Source organism: Besnoitia besnoiti, chromosome XI (assembly GCF_002563875.1).
Source record: "Besnoitia besnoiti strain Bb-Ger1 chromosome XI, whole genome shotgun sequence".
NCBI lineage: Eukaryota > Apicomplexa > Conoidasida > Eucoccidiorida > Sarcocystidae > Besnoitia > Besnoitia besnoiti.
Genome location: NC_042366.1, coordinates 1,098,880 through 1,117,581, shown reverse-complemented (window position 1 = coordinate 1,117,581; position 18,702 = coordinate 1,098,880). Strand labels below are relative to the sequence as shown.

Here is an 18,702-nt window from a genome sequence, read left to right as displayed (position 1 = left end):
GCAGACTGACGCGCTACGTGCGGCGTTACCGGAGGAGTCAAGTAGGAGCGTACCGTACAATGATTGATGATGCCCATCTGTGCATGTAAGTTGAGACTAGCTGTTATGTTTTAGACGCCATTGCCGGACTTGCCCTCTGCATTCCTCCGGCGAATGCCATTGTCCAGGGCTCGCTGAGGCGCGTACACCTGAAGGTGGCTCACGTGTCGAAGCCCACGACGCATGGCGGGCAGTTTGTTTTGAAAAACGAAACGTCGCCACTAAAGGATGAATGCAAACGCGTCAAACGCAGCTCGCGTCAGCCTCGCCCAGAGGACCGCGCTCCGTATCCGAAAACAGCGCACTGTTTCGGTAGCATCCCACAGATGAGAGACGGATGTTGGCAACGAGTTTTCCCCAAAACTGGCCCCGATCTCCACAGCGGCGTCGGGCGCTCTAAAGAACTACTTCGGGTCGAGAAGCGCGCCTAGAGGAACCTTGCATATTGCACTTTTCGTGAACGACCCAACGAGGAGGAAGTGGGTATCCTTCGACAGCGGCGTGTGGCCTTCCGGCACCACCTTGTCCCAGCTCGCCAGGAACCCCTCGGATACCGCCGAGCATTTCGAAGGCACTGCGACGCCGCCCAAACACGTGACACCACAGAAACCATAAAATGACAAGACTAGGCGGCGTAGGCGAGCGAGGCAGGTAGACAGGCCGCCACAGTTGCGGAGAAGGGCGAATAGGGGGGCAGAATGAGCGCTGCACATACCAAAGCAGAGAGGGGCTGGAAGACACGGACAGACAAAGACCGCGCAGCCACACTGCTGCACCAAAGCGTGTAGAAGAAAGACGCCTAACTGACCCTAAACCGAAGAGCAGCGGCGACGACGAGAGAAACGCAAAGGGAACGGAAAGGGGGGAAAACGAAAGGCAACGGGAGTCCCGAAGGCCACAGAAGACGAACAGACAGAACAGTCGAATCGCCCGAAAATCCAAGAAAAAAAGGCACAGGAATGGCAATTTGAGTTAGAGAGCTGTGCCCCCCTCGGCGGGAAACGCGCCTCGGGTCTGCGTGGCTTCCTCGTTCCCCGGTTGAGAGCTTACGTGCAATCCAGCGTCGAACTTTGCCTGTTTCATCTAGAAGGAAGAGATGTCCCGCTGCGCCCATTCGTGTCAAAAGCCAGTCGACGATGTGGCTCAGGAGCTCAACCTCTGTCAGCTGGAGCAGTCCAGAGAAGCTCGGGACAGCAATGCGTTTTTCTCCCGCGATTTGCAGCGTAGGCCGCCGCGGCGGCCGCAGATTGTCGCTGAAGCACCGCGCGGGGCTTCGGCCGAAGCGAAGGCTCGGAAGGCGGCACAGAGTCAGGGCTGATACACCGCGCCCTCCCAAGCCCACTTCAGCGACCTCAAGCGACTGCCGCATGTTCAACAGAAACTCCACAGCGCTGCTCCGCTCCGGCCGAAACTTCACAGGCGACACAGGCCGGTCGCGTGCGAGCATGCATCTCAGGGACGCAGAAGACAGACTCACATCACCTCAGCGCGCCAATGCGACGTGCGGACGACAGACGACCACGCGCGAAAGCCAAGGGTGCACCTCCGTTTGTGTCCGCTCCCACGTCCCTCGCTAGTCTGGCACAGATTCGGGAGACGCGTGCGGCTTCTCCCTCGCGTTGCCTGATCGTTTCGTGTGTCTGCCTCGCCGCGTTGTGCCTGATCTTTACCGGATAAAGAATCCTGCCGACGGTCTTTCGGTGGTTGAAGACGATGTAGTTGGACACGCGGCGGTGCAGCGCCCTCAAGATCCGCAGGGCCGTGGAGTTGCTGGCCTCCCGCGCGGAGGGCAGCTTCCTCATGAACGCCGAGCCGACGATGTAGCCCAGGCCGTTCGGAAGCTCTGTGATGTTGTCTGGAGTGAAGGGCAGGTCTCGCGCCCACTCCTCCACTTCTCCTGGTCACATGCGAAGGTCAAACGACACAGCCGAAGCTCTGAGAAACGGCAACCCGTCACCGCGCTGCCGCGTCCACCGAGTGCAGATCGAGTCCTGCTTCGTTGCCTGGCGACCTCTATTCACAGGGAGATCTCCACTCTGTGAGACACATGCGCCTGACCGGGGCGCTCAAGATGCTACACAGTATCAAGAATCGAGTGGGCATGCTCACACACGCATGCATTTCGGTACGCGTGCACCTAGGTAATATGCACGCAGGTGGGCGCCAAGAGTGTCTGAACGGGCACAGCTCCAATCGCAGAGGCGCACCGACCGCCCTCGTCAGACTACGTGGGCAAGCTGAGTGGAGGGTGAATTCAGGCGAGTTGGCACGCGAGCTGAAGCAAAACACCCGATGCATGCGTGGGAGCAAGGCGTTACAGGCCCACAGTTTCGCGGACATGACCGACGCCGCAAGCCTTTGCCGATCAACAGCCCGCGGCAGATGAGCGCGGCACCGAGAGAGCGAATCTAACTAGGCGGAACTGAGCGGTTCTCGTGTGCGGTCTCTTCTGTACGCGGGGGGAGACAGAAAAGCGAATCTGCCGACTGTCCTCAACTGTTGTAACACTGACTGGCTGCCGTGCCCCCTCCCCATCTGCTTCGTCATCCAGTCGTGACTTGAGCGGATCTCAGCGCTTTTTCGCGGCACCCCGGCCGTTTTTGAGTTCGCAGCCAGAGGACGCTGAACTCCTGAGAGATGGGCCGTCCTCATCGATGCGCACTCGTCGATACCTTTCCTGGGGCCCGCGATGTGGACTTTCTTGATGCTGCGCAGCTTCGTCTCAGCCATGAGAATTGCCTGTCGATTGGGGGAGAACGCGAGCCCGTTGGGAAAGTCCAAGCCTTCCAGCAGAACATTGGCGCGCTTCGTTCTGGAGACACCAAAATCGACCACCAGCGACATCAGCTTCAAATGCGTAGTCTAAAGGAGCCGCAACTTGCCGAGCGCCACAGAATGCAGCTGCTGGACGACAAAGGCGGAGTGTGAGATCCATACACAAAACAGTCGGTTGACGCATCACCGGAATAACGGCGCATATATTCAGAGCTACAAACAGGGCTGCGGGCCAAACAGCTCTCCAGCTGCTTCTCGGCGTGCCAGTATACGGCAGTGTGTCATGTGAATGAGTTGATTGTGCGGGCAAAAAGAGAACAAAATGTGGAGAGGGCGCACACAAGGTACACAGTGTACGCAGGCTCCACGAGCCGTTTCTGAATTGCGGCACGCATCTGGAAAAGCGAATGCCTTCTCTGCGCAGCGACAGGCATTTCCCTGTTTAAACGGGACTGTGTTTTGGGGTAAGATCTCTCACCGAAGATTGAATTCAATCAGGCGGCCCGTGGACTCCGGCTCAAGGATGATTCGGCCTTTCTGCGACGAGCGTTGAAAGGTTCCGCAGCCAACACAGGCACACAAGACCGTTTTTGAAATACTAAGCACTTCACCCGCCTCGCCTTGGGCGACAGTCTGGTGTGGAGGAGGCCGCGCGGCTGCGTCTGAACTGACGCTGGACCTGGGTTACTGGGCCCTGAGGGGAGTCGCGCTGCTCCACGGTAAACGAACGCTCGTAGGTACGTGCGCGTGATTGGCAGGGGTACGCTCCCGTCAACCCTGCAGTCCACTCAGTGCCCTTGCATGCAGGCGAGCCAGCAGGCTGGCATATTCGCATGACTTTGTGTCTGCCGGGATTCGAACAATGTGATTCAGCGCTCGACATGACAAAACCGTCAGCCACAGTGCCTTGCCAGTGAATCGCTTCGCAGTCAAGAATGCAGCAAATTGTGCGATATTGCCTCGTCGCTGAGAGGCGAGGCGCCCGTCCCTTTGCTGTCTCTGCACCACGCGAGCCGGCGACGTACCGTGCCGAAGTTGTTGGTGCGCGAGGAATCTGTGAAGTAGACGCAGTCGTCGTGCTTGAGCAGCGCATTGGCGAAGTAGAACCGCTGTCCGTCGGCCTCACTGAGAAGCACATCAAAGTGGGAAGGGTCGCGGAGAGGCCTGCCGTCAGGCGCAAGAGGCACAGGCACTTTCAACAAGCCGCGGAAAACATCGACCACCAGGAGCGTCTTGTCGGGGCCCGCGGCTGCGGCAACAGGGTCAAGAAACTGAAGGCCTAGCGGGCGAGAGCAGGAGTGGCGCGACAGAGAGTGCCCTGCCTTCTGCTTCTTTTTCGCCTTCCCCATCGGCAGCTCCCGCCGCAGTTGGAACCTGTGAAACACAGAGGTCGCAGCGACGCAAACAGCCAGCGCGAAGGCACGGGTTCAGGACGAAGTCGACGACGGCACCGAAGAGGCACAAAAGCATTAAGGGGGTTGGAGAAGACGCGGAGACTGCAGGGGGGTCGGAAGGTGAGCTGCATCCCTCTTCCGGGTTCAGAGATCGGACCTGTGATGCTACACTGCAGTTACCTGCCCTTTTCCGCCTGAGAGGGTAGTAGCGGATTGGATGCATTCAACACGCTGCAGCAGACTCGGGACAACTGAAGAAATTTTAGGCGAACACTCGAGGAATCCTGGTGTACTCAACAACTCCGAAACACCAACCGATGGAACGTTGCAAACGGAGGATGAGCGAGAGAGTCGGCGACTCGTGAGCTTTCCACATCTGACGCGGGTAGCGGAGAGGCTGCCACCGTGCCAGGAGGAGGAAGCCCAAGCGTTTTGCCTAGACAGAAAGCGACAGCGATGCAGTCTCAGCGGCCGCTGCATCAGGCTGTTAACTGCGGAGTTATGGCGCTCACCCAGACATGCGATGTCGACGTATTCATCATCATTCAGCAGTTTCACAATACGTCCTGTGGCGGGGAAAGACAGCAAGATGCAGCGGGGGGCAAATCATAACTTGTACTTGCGAGAGAGCTTTCCTAGATCCAGGGAGCGCTTCTGGATTGCAGCACCGATACATAAACCGACGGCGCCGGCACATTAACGCGTTCCTCAAACCAGTCAAGAGGGGAATCGGAGCTCCCAGCGGGCTCGCCCAGATCAACCACGCCGCCTATGTCCAACCTCACCTATACGTTCAAACACACTATAAACGAGCGAAACCCTGTTGCTCAGGAGTGAGTGAGTTCCGGGCATCATACTAGGAAAGCATATGGCTGAGAGCAGAACCCGGGGGTGGAGGGGGGGGGGGGGGGGCAAACCGCTACTGTTGTCGTCAAACGCCCACACGGCCAACTGCGCGTGGGCGAGTCGGCGTAGCCGGCAAAACGAGACTCCATTTCCGGTAAAGTCCATACAGTGCATTGACGGGCGGACAAAACAGACAGAAATTGTCCTTCAACGTAGCTGCATTTTTTTTTGCGAAAGACCCTTTCGGCGATCACGCATCCCCGAGGACCTGTGGCGGATGCACCCTTACCGTCGATCAGCCCTGTGTAGACGCCGCCCGCAGGATCCTGAAGAAACGATTCAGCGCCCTGGAAAGAGAAGGACCCACACGCCGCGCAGAGGACGCGAATAAATGGAACCGGAGCGACTCCAGAAACCCTGCCATCTGCAAATGAAGTAATGACATGCAGTGGTCGACGCTCCTGGTACCGCTGGAGTCTGTGCTGACTATCAAACATCCAGGAGCGCCGACGAAGCACGTCAGCCTGCGCGACGAGGTTAGTCCTGCATCTGCCTTTTATGCCAGCCTTTAGAAAGGAGGGCATATCAGAATAGAGATGAAGGAGCAGCCAGGGCACATGATGATGAGGCATACGAGCAGCTGTCCTGGGGACAGGTTGTCTCCCGAGCTTCAGAGCAACAGTGCGATGCAACCGGTAGTTCCGTGGTTCTACTCCCCTGGACCAGGAGCGGCAACATTCTACCGCAGTAAACCAAGCAACCGGAACTCGTACTCGTCTTCAGCATGCTCAGCACGATCTCTTGTATCGAAGAATGAGCAATTGTGCCAACGAGGCAGAAGTTCACAGCTGAGGAACAGTTCGTAAATGTCGCTGAAGGATCAGATCTTACCTGAACAGAGCCTCCGTACTCGAGGATTGTCACGTCGCCTGGCTTAAGCGATCTGCGGAGAGCAAGCCACTCCGCCTCTTGCCGTGAGTCGTCAATCTTTTGAAAGATAGAATCGAAAATACGCTTTCTGCCCGAACCGGCGTAGAATAGCGTATCCAGCGCCAGGGCGATGGTGACGGGAAGCACGATCGTCACGAACTTCATTGCGGCAGCGTTGCTTTGCGACCTTCTGGGAAGTTGCAAGTGAGCAGTTCATAGTTTGGAGATAGGCAATACGACGTCGTCTCACAGATACAAGCTTTCGCGTAATGAGCAAGGTCTCAAATGTTAAGTGGCCAAGACAACCCAGGCCCGTCCCTTGGCGTGAGTGGCGCGGTGGCGTGTGCGTAACGAGACGCTGTCCACCGGCCGAGAAATGAAGCAATCCCTCTGCTGGACTAAGTCCCCGTATAGCATGTCATTCAGTTACAGAGCTGTTCAGTTCTAAATTTAGAAAATCCATGGCTTATTCATATTGCGGGGCACGAGATGATTGCACGGTAGTTGTGTCTCCAGCGCTCGGTGCGGATGCGAGCGCCATTTTTCTGAGCCTGCCAGCGTTAATCTACGCACTGGAGAAGTCACCAGGCGGGGCCCGCCCCGCCTGGTGACTTCGCGCACACACCGTCTACAACTACAAGAGACGAGACATTGCGCCATCATTTATGATGAGGGTAACAACTTGCACTTTCACCATCGCTGCGCTGCTATCGAGATGCATCATACACGATGGGGGACAGGCACTTCCCGTCCTCTTCATGTCAACCTTCGCGTCTGCTGTGTGTGCGCGCAGGCATCGTCCGAACAGAGCAGACTCGAGCGGGCACTACTCTCATCTGGTACTGAAGAGACCAAGAGATGGACGGTGATCGCTAGCGACACGGGTTCAGTGCCTTTGGCTGATCCTACTACGCTGCACGTTTCGCTGATGGGCGTTTGACTACGTATCGTAAACAGGGTCTCACGCAATGTCGATGGTCATACGTCACAATTAAGGCCTCAAGAACCTCTGGGAAACAAAGCCAAGTATGAATGGGTCTTTGTGAAGCGGAATGAAGCGCTCAACTATGCCGCCGCCAAGGCGGCAAAACGAGCACTAGCAGTGTTGTACCACGAATATGGATCCCAAAGCTCAATCCCGACTATAACCGAAAGCCCTCTTGTCCTGTCCCGCCGAGCTCAGACCCCTTTCCCGGGGTCCTCGTCTGCCGGATCTCTCTTGTGTAGAGTTTGTCGCAGCAGCATGAGACGGCAAAACACTTCGTCCATTCTTTCATCCCAGGCACAAGACTCTGACACTGCGCAGTAGCTAGCAGCCCTTGCCTGACAAAGGTATACCTCACTGGCACGAGTTTTTACATATGACTCGCAACAGTTTCTCACCTGATCCAAGCGGCGCAACGCACTACGTCTGAAGCTCTCTAGTTGTTTCGCGTGTAACCTTGCTGAAGCGAACTCCTTAGGCTTCAGCCAAATATATGCGTGCACCCTCACACTAACTAACCTAGCTCTTCGCGTTTGGTGTGGAACGCGGCAACAGTGTTTGCAGCACGCTGTTCCAGCTCCTGATTCGTTTTTGAACGTACTGCGCAGAATGGGAAACGCTTTAAGGCAACTTACAGTGATACGTTCATCTTCTTCACGGAAAAACCTCAGCAGGACTGCTTTTTTAGAGCGAATATGGTCGAGGTGGTTGGCTAACGCATCCCTTGACGCTTCTTGTCGTTGTCTCAGCTTTTGCATTGCCTCGATTGCATGTCTCCTCAGCTGCCGTCTTTTGTCTTTTGCGAGCGCAAGTGTTTCTGCATGGAATCCTTCCAAAGTCTTCAACAAGCGCGCTTCTTTATGCTTCTGTGCTTCGAGAAACCTGCGTTAGTCGTCTGTGTGTGAAACGTCAAAACTGCCCCGCGGAAATGTCTTGCCTTTCTTGGACATGCTGGAGAAATGCACGCATCTCTGATGTGTCACATTTCTCGATAAATTTGTCTAGATTTCTTAAAGGCTCCATAGCTTGAACGGGTGCACAACGGGGTCAGCGGTCGCATTCAGGGAGGGGTGTGGAACAGTAGACACGGTTGATACCCAGCCCGCTGTTGTGCCTTATGCAGCTGTACGTCCAGTTGGCGGTGTTGTTCATCTTAATCTGCGGGCGGAATGCAGCGATTAAGTGGGAAACATGTCACCGTTGATGAGGTAGGTTCACATAGACGAGCGCTCTCAAGATCAGCCTGGTTGCTGCTCAGTTACTCTCATAGTATCGCTTTCTCAACACGCTGAACAGGCCTTCGTGTGGCGTAATAATATATGGGTAGCCTTCGCACGTGTGAAGGTATAGAGGAACCGTCAAAAGCGGTACATGGAAGGCAGGGTCTCGTAAGTTGAAAAGTGAACGGGAACCGTCAGATGGCAACAACGAAGCAATATCACGAAGCCGTAGACAACCTGACTTTCACTTTGTGGCCCATGGAGACGGTGCACATAGCATGAAAACGCCGTGGAACTTAAGAGCTCGAGCGTGAACATCTGGGGATCGCGCCCACGCAGGTTGTCCACATTGCTGCTGTCGAAGGCATGTGACACAAAACACATCAGTCGAGGAACTACTGCACGTCAATTTTCTTTTTGGTCGGTGTGCTTTCGTCCTTGAGGCCGATCGCCACTTCCAGTACGCCCTGCTCCATGGAAGCCTTGATGCTATCTTCCACCGCGTTTGCGGGCAGCTGGAACTTCCTATAGAAGAACCCGAAGAGCCGTTCTTTTATGAGATCCTTGCCGTCTGGCGTGGTCGTGCTGTCGTCCGACTTCGGTCGTTCACCTGCGACACAGCAACCAGCGCAGCTAGAGGGAACGGCCTTTTCTACCTCTTGTGCCAACCACCAGAAAAACAATTGACCGGGCTTGCAGCTGAAGGCCTCATTCTCACGCGGCAGTGGTCTTATTGTTATATCGCTCTGAAAGTATGTATAACGGCACACGGCGACGGTAATGTCATGGTCACCTTGACTTGCAACGGGGTGCTACCACACATTCGATTCTATAGTAAGCGTCCCCTGACGATCTACGTTGCTCACCAGAGACTGCAAGTGCGCCCTTGTCCAACTCTATCTCGACATCCTTCTTCTCGAACCCAGGAAGGTCGAAAAACAAAACAAGTCTCTTGCCATTGGCGTCGTAGTACGCATCAAGGCGGGGGCGGAAGGATATCTTATTACAGATCTCCGCCGAATCTGGCCCCACCTCGAAAATAGAGTTGGGAGCAGCGACCATGGCTGTGCCCGTTACGACGGGGTACCAGTATCCACCCTGTCGTCAACGAGCAAAGGAAAGAGTGGAGAGAGCGTCATGGAATGCCAGAGGCACGCAGCGCCATGAACGTAGACGCAGACTGAAATGAGTTTGAGCTGGACAACATCGCTCGTGCCGCTTACTGTTGCACTGTAGACCACGTTGCTTCCTTCTACAGGGCATGCTCGTGGCGCGCGCGTATCCAGATACTTCTTGACGTCTTCCCAAGTCGCCTGTCCACAGCAAAAAAAGGCGTTTTGCTGCAAAGTCATGATATTGATATTTGAAAGAAATGGGCAGTGTCTTTGATGTACTCTCTGTTTTCAACCCATGCAATGACAAACCTGGCCAGACTCAATGAGGTGTTTCGTCCGCGGATCTTCCATGATCAGCTTGCCCTGATCTTCGAAATAGCGTTTGAGATCATCGAAAGTAAAGCTGTCCTTTCTTGTAGTGGGGCCTGCCGCCACCGCGGACGAGCGGACGGCGTAGGAGCTTGTCGTCGTCTTTACAGGAACACTACGAACAGTGTATGTTGTCGTTCGCGTCGTTGTCGTAGTTCCTCCAGGAATTGTCGTTACCCGTTGTGTGATATGCGGCGTCGCACCCGCTTCGCTGGGGTCTGACATGGTGGGTCGCGTGAGACGTGAGCAGTGTGGTTTACAACGAGAGGGTATAGATGCCAGATGAAGAAAAACACAGTTCGACACGTCGGTCCAGATGAATGTCCAGTAGTAGAATACTTAATCGAAGTGGTGAAGCAGTAGGGGGGTTCGAGTGGAAAACTGGAACGCCCTCTGTTGCAGGCACATCCTGCTAATCGGATAGCTGATGCACACCTGCGATGGCGCTGTAGCTGTCCCCAGCCACATGCGCTGCGCCATGTGTACCAGATCCACCAGCGACGGTTAGTACGAGATCCAGCATTTTTGACGCGCAAGACTGGTCCGAACGTATGATGTCAGAGCTTGAAAACATTATTAAATGATCGCGGAGATGGTACTGAAGATTGCGCTCTCGTAGTCGAGCGGCTGTTTTCACAGCCGTTAACTCAGACAAGGGGCGGCTTTCTTATTTGCGAAACATTACCATGCAAGCGAGGTGGCATGCGAAGGTAGAACGCAAGGGTTGACGGAACTCAAGCCAGCTTTGAGAAATTTTTCTGCGGCGACAACTTCACGTATATTGGCATGCCCTGTAACAAAAACGTAGCTCTTTGAAATTCGGTTAATGCCCCGCTATTTGTGGTGTGCACGTTTCACGCGATTGGGCAGCGGGCCAAGCAAGAGTCCTGCTAAACGCCTGGATCCGCTCTAACAAGAGATGTGAGACACTTGACAGCGGGTACTCGACGGCACGCTTTGATGACCTAGACGTCACATCCAGACGGTGAGACACTGAAATGCACAAGTTACGCGTGGTGTACAGAGTACCCTTCTGGATGCGTTTGTCGGTGTCCGGCCCCCGCATCTGTGGTGCGTAGCGGTGGCGAACAGAATACGCGGCTGGACACATGTCATGTTGGCAAGCCAGTGTGTCCCGAGTTTTCCCTGTTGATTCAGCATTTAAGAATCTTGCTGGCTAAAAGTATAACAGGTTTTGTTGAGGGTGGTGTCGCAAGAAACGACGGCTTCCTACTGTGGCAGCATGCATGGAGCGGCGATACGCGTTGTCTGGGAGAAACGCATCAACCGGTTTTCATGCCATCGTATAGCGAGCAAATGGTGAGATTGGTTATGTGCTGCGACGGTTCTGTGTTTCTTCTGTTACCTAGTGAGTCACCTCTGTTTTTGATTCGCAGGCGACGATACTGCATAGGGCGCAGCCATTGCTCAGCGGAACATTCCGCCATGCGGAGTGCGATCCGGTGAATACCGCGGAGAAGGATGGCAATCCCGCCATCTCAGGCCATTCGATTTATCGTGAACCGAACTGGCGACCAGCCCGTCGTAAGAGGTGAGCGTGTGTCGGGCGTTTCGGCGCAAGAATGTAAGGCGGCACGGTAGACAGCTGCGCACTGATGAGCAGATAGCTTCGTTGTAGCTACCATAGATGTTCGTCGCCTTTTATTTACAATCGCTTGTTGGTTTCTTCGGAGGATTCCTCAGGGTAATGTGGTTCGTCCTTGAGACTTCATTGTCATCACGTCGTTCAGCGGTGCAAGTTGATCCCACCTGGACCATTGATCGCATCACCCGAGAATTCTTCGCGTCAGATATCGCTGAAGGTAAAGCCTGTTTCCGTATAAAGGAAATAGCACGCGTGTTTAGTGACACGAAATGTGCATCCTTAAATGGACCATCTCATTGACATGCGCACTACGAGCAGCATGTCATTGACAATTAAGAGCTGAGAAGACCCGTAGAAAACAGCAGTTCAAATCCGAATGATTACAGTATGTGTCATGTTTCTTCGATGTTTGCTGATGCTAGCTTTCTCTCTATCTTACTGACTGGCCCTACTGTGCTGAACCAGGGACAGGCGAACCCTGAGGCGCACCTCGCCGTAGATGCTTAGGAGCACTGGTGGCGGCGGGTCCTCACCCTATTCAAGCCCCGACTGTTCTTCGTCAGAAGAAGCCACCAGGATTCCAGGTTTAAATGGTATATGTATCATTCCATTCCGCTTTTGCGTCAGTGAATCAAGTAGTTGTGTGTACTAATGAGGGGATCCCTTTCCACTCAGGCGAACGTGTGCGGCTCATTTTTATGGGTCACGTGCTCGACGGAAGTGCAACGTTGAGCTCATATCTGTCCGGTAACCCGCAAGTAGGGACAGCCGCGAGAGACAATGAAGCATACGCATCATCTGCGCCCAATGGGCCATGTACGGTCCACGCCCACATCTCGACAAACGTGCGACGTAGTGCTGCATCAGTCAGCGGCGATCCCGTGCACGGTAAGTATGTCCCCGTGACAGGTTTTTTCTTCTGTCTAAAGTGATTGCTGAAACGGGATATGCTGCCTGTTGGGGAATCCTAACAGAGCCTCGTAGACCTTTTTGAGCGCAGCGCCTCATGCAGGTTTTGCTTGCGTTACGACATACATTTGGCAAGAGCAGGCAGCTGCGGTAACTTCTTGTCTCGTGCAACTGCATTGGACTACGAAGAAGCAGATTATGTCCGTTCCATTGCATCCTATGTGCATAAGTTAGTTCGATTATATGCATGAGCCATAACGGCGGGATATCGGGTTTTCATTCAGTCGCCGTACCCTCCCGGCAGAGCGCCTTCGGCGTGAGAATGTTGCAGGCAGTCGCGCTTCGCATGCAGTCTTCCTTTTGCTCAAGACATTTCTCTATATGCCTTAGCAAAAGTTAGATGGAATTTTTTTGGGTGCTACATAAGACCTATTCATCCTGAGTCGCTTTCCAGCACGAAGGCACTGGCGAGCTCAGGAGGTAACAGAAACAGGAGAAAGCAACGGAGAAAATGTGCTTTTTCGGTATGAAGGCAGGTAACCTAGCTCGTCTTGTAACTCTCGATCCGATGAAAATGGTGATACTCTGGTTTGTGTCTCCGGTGGTATCCTGCAGGTAGCTCCTTCTTTTCAGACAGCTCTGACTGGTCTGGGATGGTGCTGAGGTTCACAAGTGTCCTCATTCTAGGAGCGTGTTGGTATCACAGAGCCATATGCCCGAGGGATTACACATTCCTGTCAACAGCAATTCTCTGTGCGTTTACGGCCATTTTTTTTTTCTGCATACGCTTTCTCGTTGAATCGCACCTGCATCTCTTGCTTCAGAGGTTACACCTGGCGCGTTTTTACAATTGAGGCAACTCGCGTCGATTGAATGACTTTCATACATCGGTATCTGCATTCGTGGCTTCACGACATAATTGTGGTCGTGCGTACGGATAGATGTTAGCAGCGTGATCTTGTTCAAACGAAGCTCCACTCTGGCGGCGCCTGTCCGGCTTCCTCCCCTGGCATGCGCCCTGGGTGCCGTTGGTACGTGAAGCTGTTTCTGCGAAAGAAGAAGCGGTTGTGTTTGTATGCTTGAGGATGGGCTGGCACGAAAGATTCGTCGTTCACGACGCATCTTCCAAAGGCAGATCTAACAGTATGCAAGCATAGGTGTGTCGAGAGTTATTGCTTCGACGAGGGTGCCCTCATTTCTGCGAGGAGGTAGGATATTTTTTTGACGAGTCCATCAGTTCCGATCAGTTCACAGCCACCGCCACCTGTAAACCATATGTGACTGTTGTGTCCATACAGTTCTGTTCCGTATCACTTTGCAAAGCGAATGAATGGCGGACCCAGCGTGTTGTCTTGGTTACACCGGACGCTCACTTTGCTGTATTGCATATGCGCTAGGCAACCCGTGTGATAGGTGGGTGTCCCCTGTCATTCTGGGCATGCCATTGAGGTGGTTGCACCGTCTTGGGTCCATAGCATACCGTTTTCTGGAGCTGAACTCACACACGCCCTTACCACAGACTAGAATTCCTCGTGGCGTGCCCCACGAGGGTCTGGGTTTCTGCTGGGTATAATCGGCAGCATGAATAATGTATACACTGCTTTGTCATACCAGACGCAGAATCTGCCACTCAATATCCATGACAGCTACCCAGCAAGCCTGCTGCGGCACGAGAGGCCTAGCATCGTACGCGCCTGCAGGGCCGGTCATTTTAGCTAGACGCGACTCTCGGAAGGTCGCATGCGCGCTTCCTACGTAAGATGAAAATGATTTTTCGAATCCGCACGCATAATAGAGGGGTCACCTGGGTGACGGCGGTGGCGCGACGCACTGCAAGAGGCTGCAGGGGAGTGTCTGTAACCAGCAGGCTCTGTGACTCCTCCTTCGAATATTATAGAGGATTGTAAATGCCGTGAGGTATCATGTAGCTAACCGGGCGTTCTCTCTGGTCTCGCTCATTTGACAATTTTTCTCAAAAGACGCAGTACTCCTTTCTCTCAGGTGTGACACACTGTACCCTCTGCTTGGTTTTGCGGCACTGTAGTTCCATCTTGAGTGAATCTCTTCATGCAGTCTTGTGAAACGACTCCTGCCTTTACACTTCCCTGATCGGGCGAAGGTGTGGGCAGTTGTTCGCCTGTGCTATCCATCGGAATCCCCGGACACGTGTGGAGAAAATACACCGTTAGTTCTGCAGCGGCCTGCGACCTCAAAAAGGTGAGACCACTGAGAGCGCGGATGTCGGGTCGCTTGCCAAAGGAACCGCCCCTTCAGACTCAAACAATGGCCATGAAAATAATGGCGCAGACGCACATGGCGCAAGGAGATCGCCGTGTGCGGGAACTTCTCGGTGAACTGAAACCCGCCTCCTTAAATGACCCCACCGGCCCTTAACAGCCGGTCATCACTGTGCGGTCCTTTTTCCGCGCGGAAGATGTCGTACATCCGGGGATACGGTGTTGATGGTGCCATTCCCTGCAACCAGTTATCACAGTGACGAGGCAGGTCTTCCAGCGGCTAAGGACGAGGAGGCAGTACCCTACTGCGGACGTGTAGCAACCATCGATCGGGTGTACCGAAGGCACATCGAACGCTGCTCGTTGGTTCCCAATGACCCAGCCGCCAATATGACGTTAACCCAGGACTACGAAAAGATAGCTTTAGAACCGAAGTTTGCACGTTAAACTCATGCCGCTCGACAGCTTCTGCCTGCCACGCCCCTCCGCAAGCTTGCCGCCCTAAATGTCTTCGTACGAATCCGGCCCTCTCCGCCCCCCCCCCCCCCTCCCCCCCCTTCCCTCCCTACGCGCGTGACGGCCCAAACTTATGCGAACGACGCCCGCGCGTAATTCTGCGCGCCAGCGCACCGCACGGAAACAGATTCGGGGGAGTCATCATTACAAGGCATCCCAGAGAGATGTGGGTTTCCAGGTGGAAGGCGGGCACGTCGCCACTATGAAATAAATGCATATATGTACGAAATGCGCTGACAGGATTGGCTAGCTCGCTCCTAACCAGTAGTAAATCGATGAATGCCGGTGTCCTCTGCAATTGTCACCGACCAGACAAACGGGTGGACGCATTTGCGCCTTTTCTGCCTTCCGTCAGAAGGCTCACTCAAACATATGATCTTCGCTATACATCACGTTTGTGTAGTGCTGTGCGACGGTTCATACCCGTCGCAAAGAGTGCATTGTGACTTAATCGTCCGTGACAGCGTTCCCACTTTTTGACAGCGTCTTGCGCGTTGGCGCGTGGCCGCTTCGAAAAAGCGTCTCGTGCCGATGCATGGACCGGCGCGTTCGCCGCCGAACACTGATCACTGTTTTTGTGAGTCTTGTACGGTGTCAAAGCTCCATTTGGGGCGGTCTTGCGAAGGCCTTGCTCGGGCAGGGCCAAAATGTTCCTTATAATTCATACAGCCTGGCCATGTTATAGGGCCCCCAAGCATTTTTCAGTGGCCGTGAAAGTGTGCTAGTAGCACGTGCGGACTTCAAACGGTCACTCCGTAGTAGGGAAAGCTTTTGGCGTGCCGTTGTTTGTGCTCTCTGGAGCTAACTTGCACAGCTTCCTACCACTTGAGCGGAGTGCGGCGCCGGTAGCGCTGTTTCCTTTTTCGCTGAGCGGCCCATCTGCCTCGTGCATGCACCCACATCGACGTGTTCTTTGTCCATTAACACCGTAGAGGAATAGAATGCTCAGTGGAGTGGAGCTTACACTTCTCGTGGTCATAGAGTTCTTTGATACAACTGTACAAGCCCACCTGCTGCAAAGCCGCCAAATTTCGCTCCTTTGCGCGGCCTGAACGCCTGAATGCCGTAGCGCCTCGTCGGAAGTTGATATTGGTTGTGAATTCGTATTCGTGGTTCTGCCTCCTGATGGGGAATGCATGCCACTTCCGTCAACGAGGACGCAAAGCTCAAGAAGGGAAGGACATTTGTGCATCCGAAAAGGGGAAAGACTGTGACGCTCTGCGGAACTGGGGCAGCCGCGACCCCGGTTTACGTCGCCCAAAATCCAGTCACAGCAAGGAATGCACAAACGAGGCCGACAACAACAGAAGCTTCCGACGTGTAGGAACAAGTACGTGTACCGTCGCTTGTTGTATGCAGGCACCGGCCAGCCATCGAGAAACGATCTGCGTTGCCTGTGCTGTAGGTTCGTCGTGTGCCGCGGCGCCATTGGTTGTCGTCACGCCACACACACTCGAGCTTCTCATCGCAGCCTTGCGGGATTGCAAGTTGGGGAATTCAGCACTCAGTCTTTGTGTGAGACGTGGGGTATTATGTCAAATGCATTTATCAGCCGGCACTCAGACCTTGTTCGGTGTCTAGCGACGCAACATGGAAGCGTATGAAGGATCCGGCGTAGTCTAAGGCTGGCAAATGAACCACAGGAGGAGTGCGCGGCAGGGAGAGACCACCGACAGAAGCAGACCTGATGACAGGTATTTGCCGGCTGCGCGTCAGATGAGCTCTGTGTGTCGTTCTATTGACCGCTGTTTTCCTCTCTTGCGCATTGCGTACAGTCTCCGTTGTTTCGAATGACGCCGAAGGAGGCATTCGTGAATCGGAGGCATCCAAACGGAATAGCAGGGCGTCTTGGCGATCTAGTCGCACCTTAGCACCGCAAGCTGAAGACCAATTACGGTCATTTTATGAGCGCAACCTGTGTGAACAGCAGAGGTAAGGACGCCGTATTATTACTGTAGCGCAGTTGGCCTTTCAGGCCGTGTGGGCGCTTGCTCCCAGAATGGCGTGCCGGCGGTGTGTTGTCGCCATTTAGCCTGCGGTTTGTAGCTCTCTTGTACAGAATAGGCGTGAGCCATCCAAGGATGCTGCTCCCGAGGTATGGTTCACAGGGACCTCAGGCTTTCCCTCCCCTCTGTTCGTCGCTGCGCAGGTCGCTTGCATCGGGGAGAACCGTAGTCAGATGCCGACACGTCAGGGACGCGCACATCTTCTTTCCTGTCCGTGGTGCTTTGTTCCAGGCGAGCGCGCTTGCGTTTGATGATCTGGTTTGCAGTAACTTGCAATAGTTTTTTCTTCCTCGTGGCTTGCGATTACACTAACTGCGCTGCATAGGTGACCAAGCTACCTTTTCCGCGCAAATTTGTGACAGCTTCGGATCCCTGGTGCACCCTCGGATGGTCTGCGTATTTTCTGTGCGCCTAACCACTAGCGCCGACTATGTGTCTGTGTTGCCCCGTGATGGAGGGTCGAAGACGAAAGCTCGTGTTGCGATGGAACCGGCTGTTGCCTTTACGCATATGTCGTTCATATTGAATGAAGAAGCCAAACTGAGGCGCGGAGAGACTTACTCTCGCGCGACGACCCTCCGCGGAGCAGATGGCACAGAGGCGCTCGTGCCGATCAACCCGCAGGAGGTTAGCGAGGCTATGCAGCGGTTCGACGTCTTTAGTCCCGATGAAAGGCATACGCGAGTCGATGAGATTCTAGAAAAATACGTCGAGTCTCGCGGGTAAGCGACGGAAGGTTAAAACAGTGTTTTCAAGGACAAACGTCTGCTACAGCGCAACCGTTCGCCCGTGCCTTGTGCCGGTACACACCTGAGTGAACACAGTCGACATGATGTTTTTTCGGGAGTATGGCTGATGTGCTTCGATTCTTGTCTGAGAAGGATTTCGGCCTGCGTATATGCCGGATTTGAGACCACTCTGCATGTTCCTAGATTTTGTGCGGAGTGTCGCCGAGCGTTTTTTTGCTATAGATACAGCACCATGTCATGCATGAGTCAGCAAGCAACTTTTTGTAGGGATATTTTTGTTGATGTCATTGCAACCGCCGCGTGGCTGGCAGCACTTGTCAGTTGTGACCACGTAACTTCAGTTGCCGTAGCAGTCATTAGACTCTTTTTTTATGTGAATTGTGATCATTTATTCAGCCCACTGAGCGCTCTCCAGTCGGTACGAAGCTTGGATGGTGAAAGCAGTCCTGACCCGTGTGCGCCGGAATGATCTTTCAGTGCCTGTCATCGGTGCGGTCGTGGGCTCGATGCGCGAAAAAGGGCGTCGTGACGCTCAAAGCAAATGCCGAGCCTGCAGTGGACTCTGTAACTTGGTTATTGGAGCCGGAGCCTCGCGGAGCGCCCATAAAACACGCGACGGCATCTGGCTGTATGCGGCTGGGAGGGGTATCTGCCAGGAATGCCTGAGGTCGGTGGCACGCTACCAAAAGCTGTCTGGGTAACCAGAGGTCGCCCGCTTTCCGCTGTGGCTCAAGGTTGTCGACTACACTATCGATGGATGGTGTACCAAGACTGAAAGAGGGATGCGAGAGAAGAATATGTAATAAATACTCAAGGGTAGGCCCCGTGTTGGCTGTATGTGCGCATGCAGTGCAGGTTGAGGTGGTATTCATTTCGCTTGCCGGGGGGGTTTCGTGTATATGTACTGGGAGGAGGTCGGCCTTCGAATTCCCTCAAGTGCTTTCTCATGGGCCTCCGAATGATCGGAGCTGGCATGCGTCGTCTGCGTCCGTCGTGCTGAGCCAAG

The 18,702-nt window shown here is 54.2% G+C and overlaps 4 protein-coding genes across 4 annotated transcripts; 1 reads left to right on the top strand and 3 right to left on the bottom strand.

The window, feature by feature from the left end:
- Nucleotides 1–443: 443 nt before the first annotated feature.
- BESB_020450 (strictosidine synthase subfamily protein) lies at nucleotides 444–6,149 on the bottom strand (the record flags this gene model as incomplete). Its single annotated transcript, XM_029360754.1, has 9 exons — nucleotides 444–613; nucleotides 1,090–1,204; nucleotides 1,710–1,936; nucleotides 2,712–2,851; nucleotides 3,293–3,351; nucleotides 3,840–4,093; nucleotides 4,721–4,774; nucleotides 5,344–5,401; nucleotides 5,946–6,149. The coding sequence occupies 9 exons, from the start codon at nucleotides 6,147–6,149 to the stop codon at nucleotides 444–446; spliced, it is 1,281 nt and encodes a 426-aa protein (XP_029216113.1).
- Nucleotides 6,150–7,163: 1,014 nt separating this feature from the next.
- Nucleotides 7,164–7,992, bottom strand: BESB_020440 (uncharacterized protein; the record flags this gene model as incomplete). Its single annotated transcript, XM_029360753.1, has 5 exons — nucleotides 7,164–7,307; nucleotides 7,368–7,429; nucleotides 7,489–7,549; nucleotides 7,687–7,786; nucleotides 7,886–7,992. The coding sequence occupies 5 exons, from the start codon at nucleotides 7,990–7,992 to the stop codon at nucleotides 7,164–7,166; spliced, it is 474 nt and encodes a 157-aa protein (XP_029216112.1).
- A 592-nt stretch (nucleotides 7,993–8,584) lies between these two features.
- BESB_020430 (heat shock protein HSP29) lies at nucleotides 8,585–9,898 on the bottom strand (the record flags this gene model as incomplete). Its single annotated transcript, XM_029360752.1, has 4 exons — nucleotides 8,585–8,799; nucleotides 9,056–9,287; nucleotides 9,413–9,502; nucleotides 9,614–9,898. The coding sequence occupies 4 exons, from the start codon at nucleotides 9,896–9,898 to the stop codon at nucleotides 8,585–8,587; spliced, it is 822 nt and encodes a 273-aa protein (XP_029216111.1).
- A 7,559-nt stretch (nucleotides 9,899–17,457) lies between these two features.
- Nucleotides 17,458–18,165, top strand: BESB_020420 (uncharacterized protein; the record flags this gene model as incomplete). The annotated part of the gene is made up of 2 exons (XM_029360751.1): nucleotides 17,458–17,669; nucleotides 18,093–18,165. 2 exons carry the CDS (start codon nucleotides 17,458–17,460, stop codon nucleotides 18,163–18,165), a joined length of 285 nt encoding a protein of 94 aa, XP_029216110.1.
- Nucleotides 18,166–18,702: the final 537 nt, after the last annotated feature.